The following is an 11,018-nucleotide window of genomic DNA, read 5'->3' as shown; positions in this document are numbered from 1 at the left end:
GGCGGGCAGGGCCGGTGCGGGCGGGCCGGGTAAGGGGCCGGCGGCGGTGTGGGCGTTATTCCTCATTGCAGGTGGGCTGGAGGCAGCTGGGTGGGTGCCTGTGAGGCGGATGGGTGCCTGGGGCAGCCATGTTTGGCTGTTGATTTTCCGTAACTCTAATATGTTTGCTGTTTGGAAACTGGTTGTGTTCTGTGTGCATAAACACCCGTGTCTCATTTCCTTTATGCAGTTATGGCCATACCTTGGCCAAGGTGATGCTGAAGATAAAGGCTTCCCCTCGTCTCTCATCCCATCACCTACCCCTCATTTATGGGTCTGCTTGTAGCACGTTTGCATAAATGTAAAGAGCCTCTGTTATAAGCAGGCCATGGTCTGATTTCTCTTACTGAAATGAAAGAAACATGCAATAGTTTTTTGTTTGTTTGTTTGTTTGTTTTCCTCCTAAATCTAGGCTGCCTAAAAAAGGCAAAATCTGTTTCTTAATATGAGGAAAAACAGAGGCCGGACAGGTCGAAAGAGAAGAAGAAAACACTTGCAGAGTTTCATGCATGGAGGTACTATCCCTGGAAGTACTGCTAAATGTTTATCTAGGTATCATTTTATGATGTACGTTTCTCAAACGCTTTTGTATTTTCCAAACAGCATTCAGATTCTTCTCCTATACGTATATTCTAACATTACATTCCCAGTCAGAACCTGGTGAATATTGTGAGCTCTGTTTTCTGGTTGATGGGAAGTATCACGTTATTCTTAAGTTCTTTCTCCCTTGAATTTGCGGAATAACTCCAGCAGTTCTGAGAGCTCCCAGTGCCCAGAGGCCCAGAACATTGTAAGCTAGTTCAAGGGGGGCCTTTCTTGATATTCTATTATACTGTACTAAAAAGTTCAAAATACAGTTTTTCTGAACATACAGATATTTTTTTTGTATTTGTTTTGTTTTACAATAGAGCAGTATTTTACAGCATTAAACCTCTCTTTCATTTTCAGTCAACTGCAGTCACAAACTGGAATATATTGAGCTTAAGAAGTGGCTGAAAGACAGAGGGTTTGAAGACAGTAATTTAAGACCAGCACAGTTCCAGGGTAATGTTCCAATTATTTATTGGTAGTACATATTTCTGATTAAGAATGTTGTATTCCTACTTTGAATCACACACATGGCTGGCATTAGCAAAAAAAAAAAAAAAAAAAAAAAAAAAAAGCCAGTTACCATTAGCTTTTTAAGGACTTTTGGTAAGTGCACTTTAATGTCATTTAACATGACCAAGTGTATGTGGAGGCCTGAAATACTTACTGTAAACTGTTTCATATATAGAAATACTTTTATGTAAAACTCCGGTATGAGAGTTCTCTGGTATGCTGTTAAACATGCAAACCTATGCTAAATTCCTTGTAGAAATTGAGACTTTAAGTGTTAATAGTACAGTTTTCAAGAAGAAAGTATCATCTCAAGTGTTTCCAGTATCAGAATCTAATCTATTTACCTTTTATTTTTCTGTGCTAGTTCAGCACCTATAGTGATACAGATAAGAAAATGATTTTAGAGGTCAGAGTCATATACTACAGTTTACAATAAAGATATCTACCTGTATTTTTTCTCTTCAATTAGATAGTGTTTCAAAAACTTTTGCAACATTAAAGAGAGAGTAAAGAGGATAGAATGAATCAGAGAAAAATATTGAAAATAGAAATTGTAAAGTGAAGTTAAAACTTTGAAAACAAGATCAAGAGCTAATGATGAAAGATGTGCTTAAAGAAAAAAATGGGAAAAAGGAATTGAGTAATTGCTAGAACTGTACAGCAACTGTTGCAGGGGTGCAGGGGAAGGGCTTTCTTCAGGTCCTGAAAAACAGTAGAAAAGTCAAACGAGAAATAGAGAAAAAGAGATGGGGTGTATCTAGAACAATCTATAACTGGCTTTTATGATTTTTCACGGAGATATATGTTCTTCTAGACTTCTTCCTTGTGGGCCTGTAAATTTATTGCAGCTTACCATAGTCTCTTGTATTTTACTATAAACATTCTCTTTGTTTCTGCTTCAGGTACAGGAAGAGGACTGATGACAACAAAAGCTCTTCAGGTTTGTAATGTTGATTGTAATGCAGGAGCTCCTCTAGGTTTGTTAAATTATAATAATTGAATCATAGAATATGACTTTTGCCACAAGGAAACTCAAAATTCCAGACAAGGTGCTTGCAGTCCCTGTTGTGAATGTAATTTCTATCCTAATTCTAGAAATTGTAGTGTTGTTGTATCTGCAAAATTATATTGTATATACATACCCTGAGGACTCACTGGATGAGGGCATTACTATACTCATTTACAGCAATTTAGTATGCAGTCTTATGTTTCAATTTAAGGCAGTCAGTGGCTAACTGAAAACAGAAGGAGCAGGCCCGTTTCTTGCTGTGTGCGTTCTTCCTCAGCCCCTGGCTTCTAGCAGTTTCCTTGCTCTTGGGGTAAATTGCCTCAGGAAGTTAAACCGGTAGAAGACTCTTACCTTTGATAGATTTGCTCCTTGAAATGGCACACCTTGGTTAGACCAGGTGGTACAAAGGGAGCAATTGCACATCAGGGAGGGAGATGGAGGGAAGGGGTCAAGGCTTTTAAGCAGCATTTGGCATTAGATTATCTTAACCATAATGTGAAACCACAGCTTTAACCACCCTTCAATGACCCTCTTCTTTGTTGATAACCAAGTAATAAAGATGTAATTTCGCAGACATTCTGAGCAGAAAAGGGGCATAATAGAAAAAATATCTTGACCTTCCGATACTGGCACAGCAAGACTGATCTCCAGCTGTGGAGTGCCTCTCAGAAAATAGGCTTGTTGGAGAAGTTTCCTAACTGGCATGAGAATAGTATATCAAATATTGGGAAATCAGACCCAGAGCCTTTTGTGAAACAGAGAATACAGCAAGCGATAGGAAGGAGATGCAGTGGAGAGTCTATGTGGAGAACAGTGTAGGTTCTCATGCTGGCTCAGCATATGGTCTCAGGGCCAGAGCCAGCAATTGAAGCCAGAGGCTTGGATTATCCACAGTGCCGGGAGTCTACAGTTAATGAAATGAGAGCTATACTCAGCTATGCTTGAACAGGATAAGGAAATGCAGGAGAGAAACGGGAGGACATTGATTTATGCCCTTTCCCTACAGGGATGGACGTGTATCTCTCAAGTAAGGAATGAAAGCTAATTTATACACATGGCAGCTTGAGCAATATAAGGGTAGATGTGACCTTAAACATTCCTTCTCCATGCTTTTCTGTTGATAGAAGAGCAGGTGTTTTTGAGATCAGTTATAAAATATATCATACATAGTACAGAAGGTAGTGATGATGAGGAGCCAGGCACCAAACTGTCTTGTGAACAGGTGAGTTTCTGCAGGTGACAGTTCATACTGGTTGCGGTCATACTCCTTCCCTGGACTGTGACTGTCTTAAAGCCATGTTAGTTTCCATTAAATTCAACATCACATCTGATTGCTTCCTCTCATTAGTGTTCTCTGGGCTTTCTCTTCATGAATCATATAGTATATGAGCCACTTACACTTGACCTTTTTTTTTTTTTTTCCCTCGAAGGCAGGAGAACTGGTTATTTCATTGCCTGAAAAATGCTTACTCACCACAGACACTGTTCTTAGCAGCTGCTTAGGAGAATACATTATCAAGTAAGTGAAAAGTGACGTGGCAATAAAGGAAAACGACTTTCTCATCTGACCCTTCCCATGGATTGCTCAATAGTAGATGAATCATCTTAAGTGGTGGTAGAATTTTGAACTGCATATCCTAACTTGTATTTTTGTGTACTTTCCTGCATGTGGAATGCTCAGATAATTAGCTAGGCAGAGTTGGAGGCATGGTGCAGGTTTGAACTTGACCTGTCTCTAGAGCCATCTTGAACCTAAATGCCAGTTATGAATGGTTTCTTACAAATTTAAAAGTATGGTTCAATAGAAGAAGGCGAGTAACATGAGGCAGGAAAACAATCACCTGAACGTAGCCTTTTAGAAAGTTCAGGACAAAGGCCTGTGCTGGATGTTGAGTTGAATCATAGAATCACAGAATGGTTTGGGTTGGAAGGGACCTTAAAGACCGTCCAGTCACAACCCCCTGCCATGGGCAGGGACACCTCCCACCAGACCAGGTTGCCCAAAGCCCCATCCAGCCTGGCCTTGAACAACTCCAGGGATGGGGCATCCACAGCTTCTCTGGGCAACCAGTGCCAGTGCCTCACCACCCTCTGAGTAAAAAAACTTCTTCCTTCTATCTAATCTAAATCTACCCTTTTTTAGTTTAAAACCATTACTCCTTGTCCTGGCATTGCACTCCCTGGCAAAAGTCCTTCCCCAGCTTTCCTGTCAGCCCCCTTTAGGTACTGGAAGGCCACTCTGAGATCTCCCTGGAGCTTTCTCTTCTCTAGGCTGAACAATGCCAGCTCCCTCAGCCTGTCTTCACAGGAGAGGTGCTCCAGCCCTCTGATCATCCTTGTGGCCCTCCTCTGGACTTGCTTTAATAGGTTCATGACTTGCTGTAATAGGTTCATGAGTACTCGTTATCTATGCTAGCCCCCCCCTTCCCCCAAAAAAAACAACAGGAGGTGAACCTGAAATTTTTACCACAAACTGACTTTTATAGCTTCTCAATAAAATGAAGTCAAAAGCCCCCTTGAAATCATCAAAAGGACTTGGAAATTACGTACAAAGAAGTTTAAAATAGAAGTTATTTATAACATTTCAAAGAATTAAAAGATAGACAAAATACTACTACGTCAATTTCCTATCTCACCTCTGTGTATCCAATTTTTTTTTTTTTTTTTTTTAATAGATGGAAGCCTCCTGTATCTCCTTTGATAGCACTGTGCACATTTTTAATAGCGGAGAAGCATGCTGGTGAGAAATCTCTGTGGAAGCCATATCTTGATGTTTTACCGAAGTCATACACTTGCCCTGTATGTTTGGAGCAAGATGTAGTGACCCTTCTTCCTGAACCTTTAAGAAATAAGGCTGAGGAGCAGAGAATGATGGTCCATGAATTGTACACGTCTTCCAAGGCTTTTTTCTCTTCCCTGCAGTCTTTATTTGCTGAGAACACAGGAACTATTTTTAACTACAGTGCCTTAGAGTGGGCTTGGTGCACTATAAATACCAGAACAATATACATGAAACATCCTCAGAGGGAATGTTTTTCTCTTGAGCCAGATGTTTATGCATTGGCACCATATTTAGATTTGCTAAATCACAGTCCAAATGTTCAGGTAAGAGACTAAGAATAGATCACTTAATTTCTTGATTTATGAATGTACTGTCCCAATGCAGTATACATTTACGTGACAGTTTAGGACTGTTTGGAGGTTAGCAAGAGTTCTCATAGTGGGGAAGTTGTCTGTCTGGACGACACCTGCAGTCTGAGTATGCACGGTTCATGGCTCTTACTTAGTAAAGCAGAGGTACAGGGAGAGCTCTCAGTTTCTGGCTGAGATTTGCTTCCAGGGTAGCTATTGGCAGAAACCTCTTGTAAATATAACCCTACCCTGCTCTCCCCACAGGCTCAACTCCTAAGACAAATCTTGAGTTACACAGTCCTTGGGTTGCTTCACCACTGGCTTCTGGGTAGCCTTAGGAGAGTGTACAGAGCAGTTCCGCCTGGTGACAGAGCTGGGACTGTGCCAGCGTATTTCTGGGAGAGCATAAAAGTGGTTAGCTCTGTGTGAGGCCATTTTTATTTGGGGCTTCTGTAATAAGTCTACAGAGTGGATGGCAGTCACATCCTGCAGGCTAAGGCTTTGATGTTTGTTCATCGTACTAGTATTTTTAGATTAATCCTAGTGTAAATTTGTCCAAATGGGTTGCCTTTTCAGACATCTGTAACAATTACCTGTTTGCATCCTATTATTGCTGTGTTAGAGAAGTGTTCAGTTCTGTTGGAATTTAATATTCAAGGCTTGATTCCTTTTTCCCCAGCTTCTGCCAAGACTAAAATTTTTACCTTTTAATTTCTCAAAGGTAAAGGCTGCATTTAATGAACAGACAAGAAGTTACGAAATACGGACAAATTCACAGTGCAAAAAATACGAAGAAGTATTTATCTGCTATGGACCTCATGATAATCAGAGACTGCTACTAGAATATGGATTTGTTGCCATTGATAACCCTCACAGCACTGTTTATGTCTCATCAGGTTGGATTTATAAATTGTCTTGACATTAAAAGGTACAAGAGTAGATAGCAGAGTGTGTGAGCTAACACTGTTTTCAACAGGAAATGTGGTTAGAAACAACTAAAGGATGGTGAAGTTCATGTGCTTGCATATACATATATGCACAATGCATATTAAGGCATTCTGGTCTTTTATTACCATCAAAATATTTCTGTGTACTTCTGAGAAGTAGAGTGGAGTTGAACTGCATAGAACTTAAAGATTGGTGTTTTCAAATTGGAAGCAACTTTTTTTTTTGGTAACTTGGTAACTTTTTCTTCTGTATAATTGTGATTCTTACCAGTGTTTATATAGAGCTTCTAACTGGATGTCTTAGATTGTATCATTGTTTTCAAGATTGAAGTCCTGATTCCCACTAGCTGGAGTTACTGAAAGTTTTTCATAATTTCAGTGTGAGTCAGAATTTCCATTACAAGGATACAATCCTGCAGGTTGCTGATTGCTTTTAAGATGTAGTGAGCACCTCCCAAATACATTTTTTATTATGTTGAAGTTCTCCCAAATTTAGCAGTTTTAGTCTTCTGTCTTTTAGCTACATGACAAATACAGTTGAAATACCATTTCAGAATCGAGGGTTGTGGTTTCTTCTTCATATTAGTTACATAAATATTTTAAACGTGTTTTTATGTAGATATTCTTCTCAAATATTTTCCACCACTGGACAAGCAGAGACATGCAAAGCTTTCCATTCTGAAGGATCATGATTTCTTACAGTAGGTATCTAGAGTTTTTTGTTTCCATGTGAGCTTTCTTATTTTTTTCTGGGAGTCAAATTTTGCTTCTGGTATCAAAGTCCACCATAAAATCATTTTCATCTAACAAACTGATTTGCTTGCTGTTTGTGAGAGAACATAAAAGTGGTAAACACCAATATCAGGCTTCAAGGTCCAGCCTGTCTCCTAGTTGTGGGCATCAGCAGAGTAAGGTTAGTCAAGGAATCCTCTACTTCTGAAGAGCAAATCATCTCTTGTTGACGGTTATCAGGAAGAAAACTACTGAGCTGTATAAGACAACCTATACTTTCTGTATCTCAGCACTTCTGTCTTTTTAGAAACTTGACCTTTGGATGGGATGGACCATCTTGGAGACTTCTTACAGCCCTCAAATTGTTAAGTCTTGGAGCAGATGAATTGTAAGTTTCAGTACTTTCTGAATATTCAGACCATGTGCATGCGTCATTTTCCTTTGCTCTTTGCTGCCTGTGTGAGACACTGGGGACAGGTTTGGATCTTGTGTCTATCTGATTGACGCCAGGTGAGAGGGGAAAAGAAGAAGGGCAGAGAAAAGTATATAATGTGAAGAGATTGCCTATTTCTTGCTTTGCTCTTTTATTTTCTTGTATTAAGCACTAGACACACCCCCATTGTTTTCCCTTTCTATTTCAAGAACCAGATGTTTCTTTAAGATTCAGACTGCAGGCAATTTTTCTGTTGATTTGATAGAACTCTTATATGCTATTGACCTTGCTTGCTTGCTTCTGATATTCTGAGGTCATATAAGATGCTGAAAGTCATCTCCAATGACTATCAGTGAAGTTTTGATCATTTGTTCCAAATGGCAAGCATGCCTCAGACAGGTTTAATACAAAATGGTTACCCAAGCTTTTCTTGTAATAGTATTTTTTTTAAGTTATCAAAAATGTTATCTCTTAGTTTTAATTTGGGCAGCTGTTTATGCTTCAGAGATTGATTGCTGAGTGGAATAAGTTGATTATAAGAACTAAAAATAAATCCCCATGACACTGGTTTTGGGCACATGAAATGTGTCAATATGATAATAAGCTCTGCCTGACTGAATAGCTTTCAGTCCTTACTGGTGCTGCTGAAGTTGGTGGCAACATGGCAGACCAGTGAAGACTAGAAGCACTTGTCTAAGTACAGACTGGCTTTGGCTGAAAGGGTAGGGGTGGAACTGCTTCTTTGGACCTTTAAATATCTCTTTTCTCTTGTTTGATTCATCAGTCTCATATCTGTATACTCTGTGCCTTTTTCATGCATGTTAACCTTACTTGCCTTATGCCAACAATGTTACTGCGAGTATAACCATGTGTTGATTATTTAGTTGTGGAATACAGCAGGTGATTGTGTGTTGTTCAAACATTTTGATTCTAGTACTTGCTGGAGGAGAGTGCTGCTTGGTGATGTAATTTCGGCCAGAAATGAACAGCGGGCTTTGAATATAACGGCAAAAATATGCCATTTTTTAGCAGAGAAGACACAGCGTGTCCTTCTCCAGGTAATTTGGTTAGAAGAGCAAGGTAGCCCAGATTCCTTTCTCTTCCTGTATAAATGTATGGCAGTCTAATTTTCAGGGTTAAGAATTTGGGGGTTGAGTTTTGGGGAAAATTGACTTCACTGGGGTGGTATCGGGTTTGTTACCAGGGTGACTGACACCGCTAAATAAATTGCTCAGCAGAATTTGTGGCTGCAGCAGAAAGAGGAACCACGTTACAAAGCTTATACAAAGCCCTATAAACAAGTTAATAGTATTTAAACTTGCTCTGACCTCAATATCAACATGTTTGTTGAAATTTCTTAAGTTAAAGTTTCATTTACATCTTAAAAGAAAGTGCAGACTCCAATTAATAGGCACGTAAGATGTTACAGACCTGCTGTGAGTACATTTGCTGCAGAAAGTATGTTCATTAAAGCCAGCCAAACCAAGCTAAATACCCTTGTCAGCCAGTCATTTGTGAGAGTGGTCTTCAAGACCAAGTTACTATTAAGCTCTTAGAAAAACAGTCTCTGCCTCCTTTCTGAATTTTTGCAAACAACATGTATGTAATGTAAAATTGGATAGCTATAATGGCAAAGGGTTTTGAAAAGCACACTTTTGCAAAGGAAATTTATGCACAGAGTATGAGGTGAATCTGGTCTTGAGCTACATCTTGAGGGTAGTATGGACTTAGGAACTTGGTATCAGGTAAACATTTCCCTTCCCATCCTCTCCTTGGTTTTGTTCTACTTCCTCTCCACACGATGATTGTTTCCTTTAAAAAATAAAAAATAAAAATATGTTTCGACATAATACTGCAGATGAGCTTTCCACAAATTTTGTGTTCATGTCCTACGTTAAATAATGTGAACTTTGAGTAATTTCATCCTGTTTCTATAAACTTCAGATTTCCCAGTTGAAAAGGGACAAAGAAAACCTCAAAAAACACCTGTCTTTGGCAGAAGCACTACACATGGAAGATCTGAAGATACTACAAAAATCAGCAGAGATTCTTTGCAACTTGAAAGCGACAACAGCTTGACCCATCTGGAGCTGTGATAGCTGTGGTAGATTGGATCTCATTTACTATGGACATGCCTTGCTAAGCTTTTTTAATGGACCTGAGCAGCAAAGAAGAATGTAGAAATTCATCAGAAAATGCTCAGTTTTCTTTATAGGGTCACATGGACACTAGAGGCTTATTTTGTTCTTTGCTGACCTTCTTCAGTAATACAAAAGGTTACCCCAAAGGGTAGGGAGGAGCACAGGCAGCTTTCATCACATCACATCCAAATCATGGTTGTTAGGAGCAAAACAGATTCTGGGGTAATTAGAGCAGCTTTGGGACTGTGGACTCCATTAGTTCTAGATTTACAGCTCCATGTGGGGCTAAGGCATGGATCATAGGGTCAAGCAGACGTTCTTCAGCATGTATTTGAGTTCTGGCAATTGACAGAGAGGGAAAGGACAGAGCTACTTTTATTTGCCCTGTACTAATGCTTTACTTTTTTTCCCTGAGGTCTGTACGTATGCCTAAGACTTAGTAGTTCACGTAGCGTCAATTCATTGCTGGAGCAATAAATGTGGACCAGAGCATAGATCACCATCAGCTTCTTTGTGACTGACCCCAAATCATTTCCCTCATGGTTTCAGCTCATGTTTCTGGAACTTAAGGATATACAAATTTCCCTCCTTTACCCTCAGAGCTTCTTCCAGAGTCACTAGTTTGTGTTCTAACTCCTCCTGCTGGGAATGAGTACTGAAAGGATGCATCATCTTCAAATTGTTTCTTATTTGGAAGAACACACAGGCAATTCATTCTGTTTCTGTTCAGTTCTTGTGATCACAATGAGGAATATTTTTATACTGTCTTTAAGAGGATAGTCTTGTGAGCTGCCTTTCAGTATGAGTCCTACCTTAATAGGGAGGTCAAGCTACCTATGTAGTTTAGAAGAGAGAAGCTTCTTTGAGGGCATTTCCGAGTGGGTCCTTGTTTGAGCTTTATAAGCTTCATAATTTTGGTTGTGTTGTGATTATTTCCCATTATATGGGGAATCACATTTTGTAGAATTTTCATTAATATTTCCAGACTGTTTTTTTTTAAGAATTGTGTTTTTAAAGAGTGTTTATTTTTGTAAATATATTTTTCTACAAGACTATTCTATGTTTTTTTTTTTTTTTAAAATAAATGAAATAGTATACAGTAATAAAGCTATTTTGGCTAATGTTATTTAAAGAAAATGCAGCAAGTAAACAACTTCTAAGAAATAAAAATGTTCAAATGCGCTTTCGGACTTTATTTGGTACCTTGTGAACAAGAGTGTTATTGAATAAACTTGTTTGGAGTTGAGGATTCCAGGAGTTTTCCCTGCCTCTTTTTTTTTTTTTTTTTTCTCTGCCTTCATGTATTTGGATCAGGAGATACTTTGATACCTCACCCATGTGAACTGCTGTTCCTAAAGTGTAATTATCCAGTATCTGCATAAGGCTATGTGAACATGTGATATGTTTTCTAAGCAAAACAATATGTCATCTCCAAAAATTCCTGCATCTCACTAATGTTCTGATCTTGATGACAGCTGCTCCTG

General features: G+C 39.1%; 1 protein-coding gene across 2 annotated transcripts; it reads left to right on the top strand.

The window, feature by feature from the left end:
• The first annotated feature begins 47 nt into the window (after positions 1–47).
• SETD4 (SET domain containing 4) lies at positions 48–10,781 on the top strand. Of its 2 annotated transcripts, none has more exons than XM_035315741.1 (11): positions 48–90; positions 452–554; positions 988–1,083; positions 2,043–2,080; positions 3,580–3,668; positions 4,825–5,254; positions 6,003–6,177; positions 6,848–6,929; positions 7,268–7,348; positions 8,328–8,451; positions 9,338–10,781. In XM_035315741.1, the coding sequence occupies exons 2-11, from the start codon at positions 485–487 to the stop codon at positions 9,470–9,472; spliced, it is 1,320 nt and encodes a 439-aa protein (XP_035171632.1). In that variant the 5' UTR covers positions 48–90; positions 452–484; the 3' UTR covers positions 9,473–10,781. The 2 variants fall into 2 exon arrangements, with proteins under 2 accessions (XP_035171632.1, XP_035171633.1); XM_035315742.1 differs by lacking the exon at positions 48–90 and adding an exon at positions 117–313.
• The last annotated feature ends 237 nt before the right edge of the window (positions 10,782–11,018 follow it).

This window comes from Oxyura jamaicensis, chromosome 1 (genome assembly GCF_011077185.1).
Source record: "Oxyura jamaicensis isolate SHBP4307 breed ruddy duck chromosome 1, BPBGC_Ojam_1.0, whole genome shotgun sequence".
Classification (NCBI taxonomy): domain Eukaryota; kingdom Metazoa; phylum Chordata; class Aves; order Anseriformes; family Anatidae; genus Oxyura; species Oxyura jamaicensis.
Note: the sequence above shows the minus strand (reverse complement) of the source record. Positions and strands in the feature narration are given on the sequence as shown.